Source organism: Martes martes (genome assembly GCF_963455335.1).
Source record: "Martes martes genome assembly, chromosome: 4".
In the NCBI taxonomy this organism is placed as follows: Eukaryota; Metazoa; Chordata; class Mammalia; order Carnivora; family Mustelidae; genus Martes; species Martes martes.
Window position 1 is genome coordinate 49778996 of NC_137891.1, and position 16853 is coordinate 49795848.

Below are 16853 nucleotides of genomic sequence, written 5' to 3' on the forward strand. Positions count from 1 at the left end.
TAACTTTCATATTTGCAGCCAGTATATCCTGGATTTGGCTCAAGTTATTCTTTAAAGTCTATGTCTTTGTGATGTTGAGGGTCTGAAAAAAATCAATCGTTAAGTTACTGCTGAGATTAATAGCTACAAATCTGAGGAGAAACAAACAAACAGCTTTTCTAACAGATGCAAAATTGATCTAAGAAATAATGAAACCTAGCAGCAGATCCAAACCTGGCTAGAAGAAAAAGTGGAAATGTAGAGAAGTTTTAATTCTGAATCTGTTATTAGCTGTAAGTCTTCGGTTCTTAAAACACAATGATTAAAAAATCTAGAAGTTTTAAATTAACTAAAAACAAGCATAGTTGGAACAGAAATCCTTAGGATTTCATGTCATTTCTAAATGTGCCTTAAATTTTGGGGAAACATTGTTAAATTACCCAAGACATAAAACGTTTTAGATTCTTTTGAACACTCCTTAAGAAAGTAAAAATAGAGTGGTTAAGAGACAAAATAACTCTAAAACCTGACACCAAAAAGGTCTTAGCACACGGACCCCAATCCATGGATATTTGTGAATATGAAAAGTCAAGAGATATTTCATCAATCGACAATATCATAGTGATTTATTTGGGGAAATGACTGCAATTTCTCCTTGCTGAAACAGGTACATAGAAAAGGCTATCTACTCCTTTCATCCTTCAACAAATATTGATTGAAGGTTTTCCAGTGCCAGACCATGCTGGGGCTACAACAATGAACAAAGGGACTGGTTTCTGGCTTCAAGGGTTACAGCCAAATGACTGGATAGGTGACAATTTATATACAGGGCACATGTAGGGTGTAAAGGAATACATAAAAAGATCAATTCTCGTAGCCTTTACCAGTCTCTACTGCTAAACGAGGATTAGAAGAATGAATCAGAGGAATGAATCAGTCTAAGCTGGCTCCTGAAGTATGAGTAGTAGTTAACTAAGAAAGGAGGGGAGGGGACATCTGTGTGGTGCAGTCAGTTGGCCATCTGCCTTTGGCTCAGCTCATGATCCCAGAGTCCTCGGATCAAGCCTCAAGTCCGGGTCTCTGCTCAGCAAGGAGACTGCTTCTCCTTCTATCTCTGCCTGGCACTCCCCCTGCTTGTGTGCTCTCTTTCAAATAAATAAAATCTTTAGGAAAAGAAAAAAGAGAAAGGAGGGGAGAGTGTTCTAAATAGAGGAAGCAACATAAGGAGCTAATGATGGAAAGAATTCATCAGAGCACAGAAAGTAATTTCAGTATCATTCACAAAACTGGAATTTGCAAAGTGGGGTGACAAGAAATGAATCTGCAAAGTAAGATAATACCTGATCAAGAAATGCCTTGTATTTTTAAAGTAAAAAAAATAAAAATAAAAATAAAAAATCAAACAATACTTTCTTAACATACGTTTTTATGCAATGTTAGAAAAGTCCATTTCCTACAACAACTATGTGATGAAGTTTAGATGGAAAAATAATATTAAAGCTTTCAGTTAATACTCACGGAAAAACTGACCCCGAATAACTGAAAGGTGCAACCAATAAGACTTTTAGTTGATAAAACGAAGTGAAGATCCTTAGTTTTCAATGGAAGTTACCTCTAGATTTACTTGGTTTTTCAGGAAATTTGGCAGTTAAAGAGTATCAAAATTAGAACAGGCCATGGAAATATATACAATATATACAACAAAATTTTAACAACCACACAATAACCTGCTTGGAGATCTCTATTATTTTACTTTTCTAGAAGAAAGACAATAAAATATCCCAGACGTAAGAACCAACAGAATTCTATAAATGTTAATCATGACAAATAACCATAGGGGAGAAAGTTTATAATTTCTCTTAAGTCATGCTGTTTTATAGTAGTCATAAAAACTCAATAATGACTGAAAGCTATAAATGACTTCATAAAGAGTAACTTAAACTAACTTCATGGCCACATAAATATGGCAATGGTATTTGTTATGGAGCTACATTGTTATTAAGTACATGAAAAGCTACAGCAAGGTACAAAATGTCCAGAAGAAAATCACCAAGAACAAAAAATTATTTGATGGTCATATTTTAAGTATTGTTCTATACCAAAGATTGGAATGCTAGCTCCAAAGATTAAAGGGATGTAGTCATCATTGCAGCATACATTATATATTTCCAGATTTAATGATCTGGTCTCAAAATGAAGTTATATTATCATAACTGATGTGGTTATGATGTGTAACTGATGTTACACTGAATTATAATATTTAGAACATTTGTTTTTAAAAAAGAGTATTATAGCACAATTTGTTTTAGATACAAATTATCAAACTCTTACTCTGTGCTGAAAAGGCAGACTTGAAGCCCATTTTGCTACCCAGGTGCCCTTGGTGAAGAAAAGACTCTTTGCTCATTCCCAAAGAAGTCTCTCCATGCCACCTGCTCAGCCATTCTGAGGGCTTGGTATTGAACCTCACAGTCCAAGATGAGCTGTGACCGTCACATCATTGCCCCCAGAACAGGACTGAAGACATGGTAAGGAGAGATAAGACCCCTTCCTTTTAGAGATATTGTCCTAGATGTCACACACATCCTTTTTCACACTGCTCTGGTCAACAGTCACCTGGCCACTGGAAGGCAGAGAAATGTGGCCACAAACCCAGCTAATTATGGAGGAATCTATTATCATGTAAGAAAGAGTGAATGATTATTAAGGGGACAGCAATTAGTCCCTGCCACTTGTTTTTTTTTTTTCCTATTAACTTTCTACCATATTGACTTTTTTTTTCTAGGTTAGGGAATAGGTAAGTACTTACTGCCATTTTGTTAATTGTTTTCTGGCTAATTTTATAGCTCCTCTCTTCTCTTTCTTTTTCCCCTTGTGGTTTCATGACTTTCTTTGGTGTTATGTTTAGATTACTTTCTCATTTTTTTTTAGTGTATTTACTCTAAGTTTTTGCTTTGTGGTTACTGTGAGGTTCACATATATCATCCTGTGTATACAGCTATCTATGTTAAATTGATCACAACTTAAATTTGAACACATTCCAAACTGTATTTTCACACCCCCTCCCCGTTTTAGGGTTTTGATGTCACATTTTTACATCTTTTTATGTATCCCTTAAGTAATTATTGTAGTTATAGTAAACTGTAACTTTCATCTTTTGACCTTCTCGGTAGCTTTATAAGTGATTAGTCAATTACCTTTACTATATATTTGCTTTTCCCAAAGGACTTTTCCTTTCATATGTTCTTCTGTTATTATTTATTGCTATTTCTTTTCAGCTTCAAGAATTCTCCCAATATTTTTCAAGGCTGGTTTAGTATAGACAAACCCCTTTATCTTGTACTTATCTGAAAAACTCTTAACTGTCCTTCAATTCTGAATGACCACCTTGCTGGGTAGCATATTCTCAGCACTTCCCATGCTCCTCTTTTCTGGCCTGCAAAATTTCTGCTGAGAAATCTCCTGGGAGCCTTATGGGTTTCCCTTGAACTTAACACTATGTTTTTCTCTTGCTGCTTTTAAGATGCCCTTTTTAATTTTTTGACATTTTAATTATAATGTGTCTTGGTGTGGCTCTCTTTGGGTTCATTTTATTCAGAAATCTCTGTGGTTCCTGGACCTGCACATCTGTTTCTTTCCCTAGGTTAGGAAAGTTTTCAGCCATTATTTGCTTAAAATAAGTTTTCTCCTGCTTCCCTTTCTTCTCCTTCTGGGACCCTTCTAATGAGAATGTTATTTCCCTTGATGTTGTTTGAGTTATCTTCATTATTTAAGTTCCTTTTTCTTCTTGCTGCTGTGTGTGGGTGAGTTCCATTGCTTTATCTTCCCGCTCACTGATCTATACTTCCGCTTCATGTAGTCTGCCACTGAAACTCTCCAGTGCATTTTTTGGTTCAGTTATTGTATTCTTCAGTTCTCTGACTTCTGTATGGTACTTTGTTATGTTTTCTATGTCTTTGTTGATGTCATTACCATGCTCATATACTCTTCTGCTGAGTTCGGTGACCATCTTTATGAACAATACTTTGATACATCTAGTAGGTAGTAGGTAGATGACTTATCTTGTTATCATTTGAATCTTTTTTCTAAGGATTTCTTCTTTTGTTTGGAGCACACTTCTCTGTTTCGTCATTTTGACTGACTCTGTGTTTCTTTCCATGTACATGAATGAAACAACTACTTCTCTCAGCATCAAAGGCATGGCCTTGTGTAGGTGATGATCCTTCTCATTCAACCTTTTCCTAGCTCATTGGGAGCCTTAGTGATTACCTAAACTGCCTGATTTATTCTTGATATGCCTCCATTGTTGAGGGTGTGCCAAGACTTGTCAGTGATTCAAGGGAAGGAATCTCATTTTGTACCAAGTTTCAGACTGACTGGAAGCCAGGCCCTCATGCAGCAGTTTTTAAAGTGTGAAAATTGTAATACCTGTTGACCTCTAGATCAGGAGATCTGGCAGCATCTCCTGGTTGATAGTTGCCAGGTGAGTTCCAGGTAAGCATGGAAACTCCTTTCTGGGAAGTCTCGTTGGGTTGTAGTGAGGCCAGAGGTATGTGCAAGGATGGTGTCCTTCTGCTTATGATCCCGGGAGTACCTCCTTAGCCTCTAGATGTGCGGGAAACCTGAAGCTTTTCCCTCAGGCCGAAGCTCCACACTAAATGAATAGGCTGTTTTCAGAGGAAGCCTGGGGTTGTTTCAGTCTGCTGTGTGCGCAATGCCTTGAAGCTGGTGGCCTACCAAGAGCTATCTCTCAGATTATTATAGTCCCATAAGGCTCTGGAACACCAGACCTCTTTGCCACCAGGGACAAGTGATCCAGAGGTAGCCCCTGTGTGGAGTGCATATGCTGTTAGCTTTAATGAGGCAGCTGGGAAGGGTAGTAGGCAGGGCACATTCCTAAAGCCTTCCTAAAGTCAGTGGGGAAGTGCCCGTTTGTGCTTGCAGACATCAGCAATGTAGCAAGAAAGAGCCTTGTCTGTGTGCGTGTATGTGTGTGCACATGCTCGCTGGCTTTAGGGTGGGAATGGAGAGATAATTTGACTGCTTGCTCTGCCTGTCTCAGCAAAGCAGTGGGGAGGTGTGCTCTCCATGCTCTCAGCAAGTGCCATGACGACTCACCCCACCTGTTCCAGCAAGGTGGTGGGAGGGTGCCAAGTTCATGCTTGCCTACTCATGCTACTGGGCTACGTGGGGAGTGAAGCAACGGCATCCACCAGTATCTCCAGCTCTAGAGAACATCTCAGCTGTCCCCCACCCTTCCAGCTGATGCCTCCAGATCAGCAAATGAATCTCCCTCACGTATAATTGTTTTTCTTTTCTTTCTTTCTTTTTTAAAATTTAGGTGTTTTTCAAACTGCTGTTTTTTACTGGGTCTCAGGTCAAGCAAGAAGACATGCAAGCCCTCCAAGAGGAATCTCAGTTTCTTATACCACTTTGGGATGCCCAGACATTAATCCCATTGGTTATCCAAGCCAGATGTTCTGGACTTCATCTTTCTGGTATAGATCCTGGGGTTCGTCTTTCTGGTATAGATGCCAATGTGGGACACCAAAACCTTATGCCTCTGGGATAAGTGCTTGTCCAGTGAGATCTTCCCTTCTGTGTGCTGCTATGCTGGAGGTGGGTTTTTGTTTGTTTGTTTGTTTTTGCAAGAACATGTCTCTGCCTCTGCTACCAGTTTTGATGTTGTCCTTTTATTCTTTTTTTTTAAATTTTTTATTTATTTGCCAGAGAGAGTGAGAGAGAGAGTACACACAAGCAGGCAGGGAGGCAGGCAGAGGCAGCGAGAGAAGCAGGCTCCCCGCTGAGCAAGGAACCCGATGCAGGACTCGATCCCAGGACCTTGGGATCATGACCTGAGCCGAAGGCAGCGGCTTAACCAACTGAGCCACCCAGGCGTCCCTCCTTTTATTCTTTGTTGGGGAGAGCAATTGCTCTAGTTTTCAAATCTTCTTCAAAGGGAAAGGATCCATATGTAGCTGTGGATGGGTATGTCTGTGACAGGAGATGAGTGCAGGATATTTCCATGCCACCATCTTGGATACCCCTCCTAACAGATATTTACCATACTCTACAACCTAAGTTAACACTGGTAAGCATTAATAATGCAGGCAACTTCCTGAGAATTCTGGGTCCCAAGCCACTTTATCCTTTAATAGCCAGATAAGCAAGTCAAGACTTACTTAATTGGGCCTGAAGTATATGGCAAATTACTACAACTGCTGATTTAATTACTGTCAGTAGTAATCTAGGAGAAATAGTATTACTAATGATTCATAGCTTCCCCAAACAACTAAAGGTGTTAGATGGCTGTTTCCATAGAACAAAAACAACTCCAACTGTCTTTAACCTGATGGGCAATTGTTTTCAGTATAAGAGAACTGGTTAACTTAGCATGGTTCCAATTTCCAGAGAACCATTTCTATAGACCTAAAAGAAAATCTCAGCAACAAACATATCTATGATCTTCATAATATTATGTCTTAATATCTTGTTCCTGTGCTTGTTTACTTACTTCTTTCTTAAATATTCAAATAACAAAGAATGTTTTTAAATTATAACTTAAATTATTTGTTTTTCTTTCAACTTCAAATAAATTATTCCATTCATTCAAGTCAAATCTTCTCTTAAGACCTAGCGTGGTTTAGAAAACTGGCCTGATAATCTGAAAAATATTTCTGTTTAAATAGTGCATAAACACACTCTAGAAACCTTCATGGAGTTTCATTTCGAAAGCCTCTTTGGGAGATTCTGTACCCATTAATCAAATTTGAGTGTAACATCTATGTTAGAAATGATCATTAGAAAAAAGCTTGTTTTATAAAAATAGTTCTGGGAAGACAAATTCACAGTGCTGAGCAAAATTTTGTGACTAGTTTTAAAATCCGAATGACCATTTTTCCCTTACTGCCTTAGCAAAGCCAGAAGTGAAAAAGCAAATGAATTTTTACTTATATTCCAATTAAAAATAAACAATTTCTGATTTTGCATGAGTGTATTTTTATTCAATAGTGAACGAGCTTCTCATTAATAACTATAAATTAGATAGACTTAAATGTTCCAGGTAGTCTGTAATGCATTTACAGGTGTTGTGTATTTTTGATGTTTTATTTTATATTACATTTAATTATCATATAAAATAAAATAACAAAAATATTATTAACTCGGTATACAGGTAAAGGGTAAGTTATAGCTACATGCTGTACATTTAAAGACAAACTTGAATTGAAAGATACTGTTCAAGTATGAAAGAGAAAAAGGTATGAAATAGTCCGATATCTACATGAACCCAGCAGAGGTGACTTCAAAGTCAAGATTCCCATTGCCTGTGGAGCCTATTAAGAAGACAGATACTAGCAATTTGAAGAACAATGTGTGTTTATTTAAGGAAATACATCCAGCTGTTCCTCTAAGGCAGTTTCAAGTTCACTAGGGGTCAAAAGAATCATATAATATAAAATATAACACTTCTCAATGATAAGCAGCCTAAGGCATGAAACATTACAAAAATATATGCCACACTCTCTGAAAGGCATTTCACAAAATAGATGTGGATTTTATCTTTATTTTAAATACAAATGAAATTCTAGAGATAATATAAAGTCAATGATAAAAGGCCATTAAGACTTTGAGTCAATATTAACACATATATACTGTAACCCTATATAACTAAAGGTGTCAGAAAGTCCATAGTCAGAATGGGAGTGCAATTCAGTAAATAATGCCAAGAAAATCAATAACTACAAAAAGGAAAATGAATCAAAAGGTTATGCCAAACAATTTAGCTGTTCTGGACCAAAAAGAGTGTAACTACTCACAATGAATTACTAAATCACTGTAGAGCACTTCGATTTTCTAAGTTCTGGAAACATTTTATTCTTTTGCAGAGAAGATGGCACACGAAACAAATGCATTCATATGTGAATATTCATTTACATATATATGTAAAACTTTTCCTCAGGATATTTTTTTCTGTTTTTATATGATTCAAAAAATAGGAATATTGGCCAAACAATGTATTTTGCTTTCTGAAGTTAATTTCTTCATTTCCTCAAGGGACATATAAACTTATTCTTTCACCCTGGCCAAGATAAATATTTTGATTCAACTTGATATTTTCAATTTCCTAGAGATTAATATCAAAATTATAAATAACATTTTAAAGTTGGGATGGAAATTAATAGTGCCATAGATTACTAGATTATTGCTTTTACATGTTCAGTTATATCTCTAAGAGATTAATGACATCAATCATATATAACAAAATGTTTAAAACAGTACCTGGCCTAGAGTAATAATTCAATAGATGTCAAATCCTTTTTGGTATTTTTATTAATTAATTTCAGCTGTCCTATTTTCAATTTGTATAAAAGAAAATTCTAATCTTAAAATCATGGAAAGGGAGAATTCAAATTTTTTATAATAAACATTTTAAGTTTGGTGGGAGGTAAGCAATTTCTAAAATTTTGATGATCTTCAAAGGCTAGTTAGATATGTCACTTGCAAAACAATGCCATCTATATTGACAAGTCCGAATACTCTTTTTTTGCGTGTGTGAGAGGTTTAACCTTAGCATATCTTAAAGAAAAACAATGAATACATTCCCTTAATTATATTCTTTTAGTATATCAAGTGCTCATCCTCAGTTTAACTATAATGCCTTTGATTTTTAATGCCAACTGTGTTGGTGCTATGACTGATTTACCTGTTCCCTCTTTTTTTTTTTTTTTCTTTTTTTGCCATCTTCTTGATAGCTGGTATTTATATTTAACAATATGAAACTGCCATATTGACTTACAAAAATGACAATTTAATGTGGTTCAACCAAACAGACTGTCCAAAAAGCATAATTACAGCAGATTACAGTTTTAAGAAAGTTGTTTTTGAAGATTCCAAAGGTAGGACATGTTAGACCCTATAAAGACTATACTATCCAACTTTCCATCAGTGCTTTTGAAAAGTCATCCTTTCTTATAATCATGTAAAAATCCCTACATTCATGATAGTATTTAAAAAAGATATATTAGTATCTAGTTTTACACCAGTTTTATGTTGCTTAGATCCTAGTTTCTTCACATGCATCATTTGCTCTCAATGAATATAAATCCACATTATTTTTAACTGTGACATTCTTTGAGAGATGAATGCCATTCAGTAGAGAATATTTACGTGAACAACGGGGGACAGAATCAATGCTGTCGCTTTTATTTAGGTCTAGATATAAATACAGCACAGATTCTCAGAAGATAGACACCAGAAGAGCAGGTGATGTAGGATAGCCAAGTTGTTTTCTGAAAATAGAGAAGTTAAAGGAAAATGTACAAATGCTCACCCCGTATAAAAGCGACCTCTAACTTTGTGGAGCATTGTGAAATAGAAAACACATGGAACAGAACGAGAGGGAGTGAGAGAGAGAGGGAAAGGGAGGGAGGAAGCAAGAGAGGAAACAGGAGAAAAGGAGAGAATATGACTTAGTATTCCTCCAGGTCACAGGCTACAGTGTATAAAAGCAAAGCAAATGATTAAGGACATGAGGCAGATCTATGTATTTCTTCATAAGGTCAATCTGTATCAGGAGTGTTATTAGTCAGCTTTTGTACCTCACTGTTCTCAAACTGGTTAACTCTAGTCCCACTGGGCATGCACAATCAGAGAATCTTGATTCTATCCAAGCAGACATGATTCCATGGAGGAGTGTATAAAGTTACAAGTTCTCAATCCATATCAGTTATAGAATTCATATTAGGAACTTGAGAGAAAAAAGATTGGAGAAATTTCAGATGTCAGAGCAGAATTCCCAACAAGCATCAATAATAGAGAAATCAATGACTGTATGTGATAGTGTCCTCTAGAGAGCCTTACTTATCAAGCTCAAGTCGGTTTTTTTTAGTGTAAGTTTAAAATATTTTTTAAACCGAGAGCATATGAATCTTCAAATGGTTCTGTAATAAATAATGCCAACACTTGAGATCTACAATAATTTATGAATTAAAGTCATGATTAATTTTATCTTCACAATTATATGTAGTATCAACATAAATATGTTTTAAATAAGAATCCATTTATCTTTGATATCCAATTTGTAATAAAGAATTTCAAAAAAATATTTAAAATAACAATTTGTATAAGATAGAATGTAGTAATAAATATGTATGTGACAGTTAAGAAAACTCATGTTCTAATAATCATAGAATATTAAACTTGTTATTCATCTTGACCACTAAGACACCAATTCTACATCAGTTAAGACTGGCAGCAGTCATTTCTTCCTGCAAATGCTTTAAGAAGCCTTACAATTCTAGGGGCACCTGGCTGGGTCAGTCTGTATAGAACATGTGATTCTAAATCTCTGGGTTGTGAGTTTGAGCCCCATGTTGGTATAGAGATTACTTTAAAAAAAAAAAAAGAAATCTTTATTTTTAAAGAAGACTTACAGTTCTATTAAACTATAAATTTATTTTTTTCTCACAGCATGATTTTTAAGGGCAGGATTAACATATCAAAAATGCAGAGACATTTACAAGAAGATAAATCAGAAAATACTTTTGTTCAAATAATGTTTCTGACATCTAGATGACCACAATTTGATTCTCTTTCAACTAATGACTGGATGCTTCACCTAGTATGAAGTGTAATGTTTCTTAAAACACCACTTTAAAGTCTCTGCCTTTGGCTCAGGTCATGATCCCAGGGTCCTGGGATCGAGCTCCACACTAGGCTCTCTGCTTGGCGGGGAGCCTGCTTCCCCCTCTCTCTCTGCTTGCCCGCCTCTCTGCCTACTTCTGATCTCTCTGTCAAAGAAATAAAATCTTTAGAAAAAAAAACACTTTTATAATTTTCATTTTAATAAACATAATGCAAGAGTCACTTAGAATGGGGTGCCTCGGTGGTGTCCGACTCTTGATTTCGGCTCAGGTTTTGATCTCAGGGAGGTGAGATCGAGCCCTGCATTGGGTTCCATGCTCAGAAGGGAGTTGGCTTGAGATTCTCTCCCTCTCCCTTTCCCTCTGCCCCTGCTCCCCCCCACCAGGAATTACGCATGTATTCTTTCTCTCTCAAACAAATAAATAAATCTTAAAATTAAAAAAAAAAGTGACTTAGAAGTATGGATAGTGTTTCTGAAAAGTTAATATATCTTAATTCAGTTACAAATAAAATATATTGTTCAATTTAAATCTATGTCTTACTCCACCCATTCAATGTCTCAGTGATTTTTAGATCTCATATCTTTTCATTAACTCTCTATTGCCTCCTTTGTGGTCCTCCAGTATCCCTCCTATCCCAGAGACTTTGCACATGCTGTTTTTGTCTGAAACTATCCAGTAAGAAGCAGAGTTTCCTCCATCTTTTTCCTCCAGGTGTTTGAGTCAATGTCATCTTAATCATTGTGGCTTTTCCTGACTACTATATAGAAAACAGCAATTCCCCATCCTACTTTCCAAAACTCCCTTTCCCTGTTGCTTGCATTATTTTTCTCCACAGTACTTAGCATCACATAGCATATTATGGATCTATTTGTGTGTCATCTTTGTTTAGAACTTTCTTTTTTTCATTGCTACAGGCATAACACCAGAGCAGTGTCTAGAAAGTATTATAATAGGTGATCAGTAAATATTTCTTTAACTGAATAAATTTTACTAGACAGGTGTGGATCATTATGGTCAAAGCATTGCGTTATACTCTGAGAATGCTTCAAATAAGAATTGAAGGTCCCTTACCTGATGAAACTTTACACAGAACATAGAAGTTGTGAATGAAATTATAAAATAGCATCTGAAAAGTGAGAAAAAAAGGATAAGCGATGTGGAAATTGGAGAGACCCTTATGAAGGATGTAATATTTGAATGAAGCTTTGGGGCGCCTTGGTGGTTCAGTCAGTTGAGCGTCTGCTTTCAGCTCAGGTCATGGTCCCACGGTCCTTGGATCAAGCTCCGCATCAGGCTCCCTGCTCAGCAGGAAGCCTGCTGCTCCTTCTCCCTCTGTCTACTGCTCTGCCTACTTGTGCTCTCTCTCTGTCAGATAAAATCTTTTTTTTTTTTTTAAAGATTTTATTTATTTATTTATTTGACAGACAGAGACCACAAGTAGGCAGAGAGGCAGGCAGAGAGAAGAAGGGAAGCAGGCTCCCTGCCGAACAGAGAGCCCGATGCGGGGCTCGATCCCAGGACCCTGGGACCATGACCTGAGCCGAAGGCAGAGGCTTTAACCCACTGAGCCACCCAGGCACCCCTGTCAAATAAAATCTTAAAAAAAAAAAAAAAAAAAAAAGAATGAAGCCTTGACCAGGGATGATTTCTACACATGAATATGAGGGTGAGGGCCATCCATCAATGTGGAAGATGAATGGGCAAAGGCACAGAGACAAGAGAGTCTATAATGAATTTTGCAGATCAGCCAATAGCCTGATAAAAGCTAGAACAAGGTGGTATCAGGAAAAAAGTATGCAATGAGTGATAATAGTGTAAATATGTGTTTATAAGATTATGTTTGTATTTCATTTCCCAGTTCAGTGATTCCCAAAATTTGGGAATATGAGAGCACTTTTTAAAAAATATTGAAACACAAAATCCCTATGTGATATAATTGGCTTAAAAACCATATTAAAATACATGGTATTAAAAGCTATTACAAATTTAGTACCTTCGGGGGTGCCTGGGTGGCTCAGTGGGTTAAGCCTCTGCCTTTGGCTCAGGTCCTGATCTCAGTGTACTGGGATGGAGCCCCACATCAGGCTCTCTGCTCAGCAGGGAGCCCTCTTCCTCCTCTCTCTCTCTGCCTGCCTCTCTGCCTACTTGTGATCTCTCTCTCCATTAAATAAATAAATAACATATTTAAAATGAAACAAAAGAAATTCAGTACCATCTTTTATTAAGAGTATCACTTTAGAGCCAAAAAATAATATGGGTGTATAAAAGTCTGTATACATACCTGGGTGAAACACTCATGGGCATATACACATATATACTTCTTTTCACCATTATACAGGCAATGATTAATATTCACAAGAATTGTAGGGTCTCTTGCAATAAATTCATAGTCCCATGGATCTGAAGAACATGAGCCCCAGAGACACAATCTAGGCAATGAGAACCCATAAAATTTCTCTGAGTAGAAGAATTATATGATGAGGCTAATGTTGTGGGAACTCTGCGAGTTAGAGATTGAAGACACCTTAGAAAACATCCCTTCACAGTCTGCTAAAGTTATGGAAAAATAAATTGCAGCCCACAGAGATAACAGACATTGGCCAAGATTACAGGTAGAAGACTATGGCCAGTGTTCAGGTTCCTGAAGTGATCTCATCAATCCCCTCCATAATGGGATAGGTAAGACAGATAAGCCCCAAACATATCATTGATAATCAGAAATGAACATCTGTTCTTATCTGGTAAAATAAGATGAAATGTTACACACCTGAAATTAGATGTACTCTGTTCTCTTTGCTGCGGTATGAGGATTGCGGTATTTTCAAAATTCTGTATCTTATAGCATGTGGATCGTACTCTAGTTTTTCTCTATGTCTGTATTTCAGAAACATATTCATCTTTAAGAATGTATCTCTATGCCTCTTTTATAAACCAAAAAAAAAAAAAATGTTTGCTCAAGGTCATCTGGAATTTTGGCAAGGGAGGTTATAGGTATATATGGTTTTATACATAACATTTTGAAAATGTAAACATAAATGACACACTTCAGTAAATACAATGATACAGTATATATGAAAAAATTCAATGTTTAAACACTAAAGAACAAAGTTATTTATGCTAATAATGATTCCTGCCTCCACCTAATTTGTAAAAACCATATTTGGTTACCCATATTTGAGTTCCTCTTGAAGTACCTGTTTGGCTCTGGCAAAATCAACGTCCGACATATGCAAACATTTTTTAATACCACTCAACAAATTTCATATCTAATTGAAAGTCATTATGCAGTTGTGCACAGGTGAGATCTGTTATCTGAACGAACACCGAAGCTGTTTCATTTTCCACAGCTAGTGCTTCACCAGAAGCAAGCAAAGAGTATCCTTCCCTCCCTTTCCTTCACCTCTGTAGGGAATTATAAATAACCAATCTAGACATGAGTGAGGAATGGATCTCAAAGTCCCACATGAATTTCCAAAGGCTAGTGTAATTTATACTTTAAAATGTCTTTGACAGTAGTCTGGCTCTCCCAGCCTCTCTTCGATCCCCTCGCATAGCCACTCGCACCTTCCCTAGTCTTCTCACCGGGTCCCCTAAAAGAAAGTTGCATTATTTTTACTAAAGGATATTATGGTAAGTCTCTAGGGAATGAAGAAATTAGAAAGTTTATATATGTACTTTTTCAATTTTAAAGAAAATCATAAGAACACTTTCCTTCTTTCTCACGTTGAGGTTTTGTTAAGTGTGCAATTATTGCCTTAATTGGATTACAATTGCCTCTAGGCTAGTTTATGCCTTTTATATGATCAAAAACACACACATAAAAGATATGATTGAAAATGGAAATGTTCTGGGTTTTGGCGATGGGATAATTCAGATATTTTTATATAGCAAACAATTGCATTACCTTTCACTTTTGCAAGTATGATTAGTATAAGATAGAAATTCATTTAAGGATTCTATTTGCTTTTATTGCTAACCTTTCTGTATACTTTAATTTTATTACATTTTTGTTCTCCAATATTTTATATGATTAGAATGTAGAAACAGTTAACACAATATAATATAGCTGATACAATTAAACAGAAGTAACACATTAGATTTTTTTTTAACTAAACCATTTAGTACACCCTACTGTGTTCATCCCTGTATAATTATACATCTTCTGACTTGTCTCATGTAATTCACAATTTCTTCCTGCTGCTTAATCGCAGACTTCAGCAAGCACATTTTAGGGGAGAGACTCAGTACAATTTTTCTATAATCTTTTATTTGCCATGTGCATTAAGATGATGATTACCTACATGGAAAAAAAAATGAGGAGGTGTCTAAAAGATACAGGAGTAAAGGTAGGAGATGGTTTTCAAGTACATGCATAATTTAGATCCATTCTTGTGGGAGGAAATCACAAGGATATTAATCAGCAATATATTTGTAGACTTTGTACCAGTCATTTTTATAAGACACAAGCAGCAGTTATCATATGTTATTTCTCAATCACAAGAAAGAGAGGCATCAAAAGGCAATCAGGCATATAAAATCACACTGGCAGTCCTGGCCCTCAGAGCTTTCTCTGGTGCATAAAACTTCTTTGAACAAGAGAAATGTTAGGGTTCAGGTCTCAGGTGGAAATTGGCCAAAAATATTATCACACTTAAAAATTATTTCATTCCTATCATGTTTTGGCCTTTTGATAGAGTAATTATTGCTGATTGTCTTTCTGTATATTAAAATATTTAATAATACCTGAAGACATCATAGAATAATGAAAAGTATAGACTTCACCTATAGAACAAGCTGTAGTTACCTGTCTAAGATGGTAAACGGAGGCAGTGATAGGATGCACTGGGTTAAATAAGGTGATATTTACTTTGCTTTCGACAATAGGGAAGATAAAGTGATAATGAGCTTGGTTTACTAGAAAGAGAAATGATTGGAAAGCTTTTCATGGCAGGCGTATTGCATTGCCATAAAACACAGTTTTATTATAAGATTTTGATTCTTAGCTAAATCTAACGGCTTTCAGTTCCATAATCATCTCTGTTCTGGACTTCAGGCCAGGGTAACTGTGCTGTTCCTTTTCAGTCAGAATCAATTCCTTTAGGGTAGATTACAATGACTCCTTTTAACCCTTTAAAATGGTGTCTGTAGCGAATTACGTTACAAATATGCTCCAGACCAAGAAGTTTGGCAATGAATATCCTGTTACATATTCAGCTTGTCAGTAACAATTAACTCCCCCCCCCATTCTGAACTGTTTTATTTCTCCTGAGAGTTATAATTGATATTGGATAAATAAAGAGAAGTTTTAGGCTAGCTTCCCAAACCCTTCAATAGACTTTCAGGAAAGAAAATCTATCACTTCTGGAAAGGAAAAGACAAGAAAAGAAAGAAAACAAAAGAAAAGAAAAGAAAAGAAGAAGAGAGAGAGGGAGAGAGAACTATTCAGTGATCATGCCTGAATGAAGGCTGCTGAGCTAGACTGAAATTGCATTTGATCTGTTTCTCTGTTGATTTTGTAAACCTTTCCAAAGGTTTCCATAGTAACAAGTGAATTATCCCCTCTCCCCCCAACATTTTCCAAGCATGTAAGAGGGATACAGATAAAGGTTAGTGAGAAAAAAGCTACAATATATTTTTTTTCCTACTACCAGGATAGATCTGAAGAAGTCATGATTAGTCTTTTAAGGAATCAAGTATGTTTCTGCCACCACAGTCGTAAGAAAAAGTTGGGTCAGAATTTACTTACATCTCTGATGTCTGCGTTTGCTCCTGTACATGGTCATTCTGAAAAAATCCGACTTTCTAAGAAGTAATTGCTTTGACCACGGAGACAAAGAGACGGGTTGTGCTCCTGCTTTGCAGTAAGACTGTTGCTCACTGACAGAAGGTAACCAGCAATCACACAGTGAAAGCCAGGGTAATACCATTCTCATAAAATTACAGGGGAGACGCTACAGCCTGTAACTACTCTATCTAATGCAAATCTTCTAGAGAAAATTGTCTCCCCCTCAACTCCCCCCAACTGGTATCAGTTAAGTTCTCTAATAAAATCTGCACTGTTAAAGTGCTGTGCTCGAAGCAGTGTTGAATTAAGAACAGATTCATGTATTTAGCAAGAACAGTAGAACTGAAAATACAAATATGAAATATAAAAACCCTTGTTTGATTTTTACAGAAATTAAAAACTATCCTTTGGGTTCATGTGTCTGGTAGCCACCCTACAATGCC

The 16853-nt window shown here is 36.3% G+C and overlaps 1 protein-coding gene across 1 annotated transcript in view; it reads right to left on the bottom strand.

Annotated features, from left to right (window-relative positions):
• RALYL (RALY RNA binding protein like) overlaps positions 1 to 16498 on the bottom strand; it is a 147152-nt gene extending 130654 nt beyond the window's left edge. The window contains exon 1 of the mRNA XM_080802292.1: positions 16372 to 16498. Within this exon, the coding sequence (XP_080658418.1) occupies positions 16372 to 16408 (37 nt within the window). The 5' untranslated portion in view covers positions 16409 to 16498. The remainder of the gene's footprint in view (positions 1 to 16371) is intronic.
• Positions 16499 to 16853: the final 355 nt, after the last annotated feature.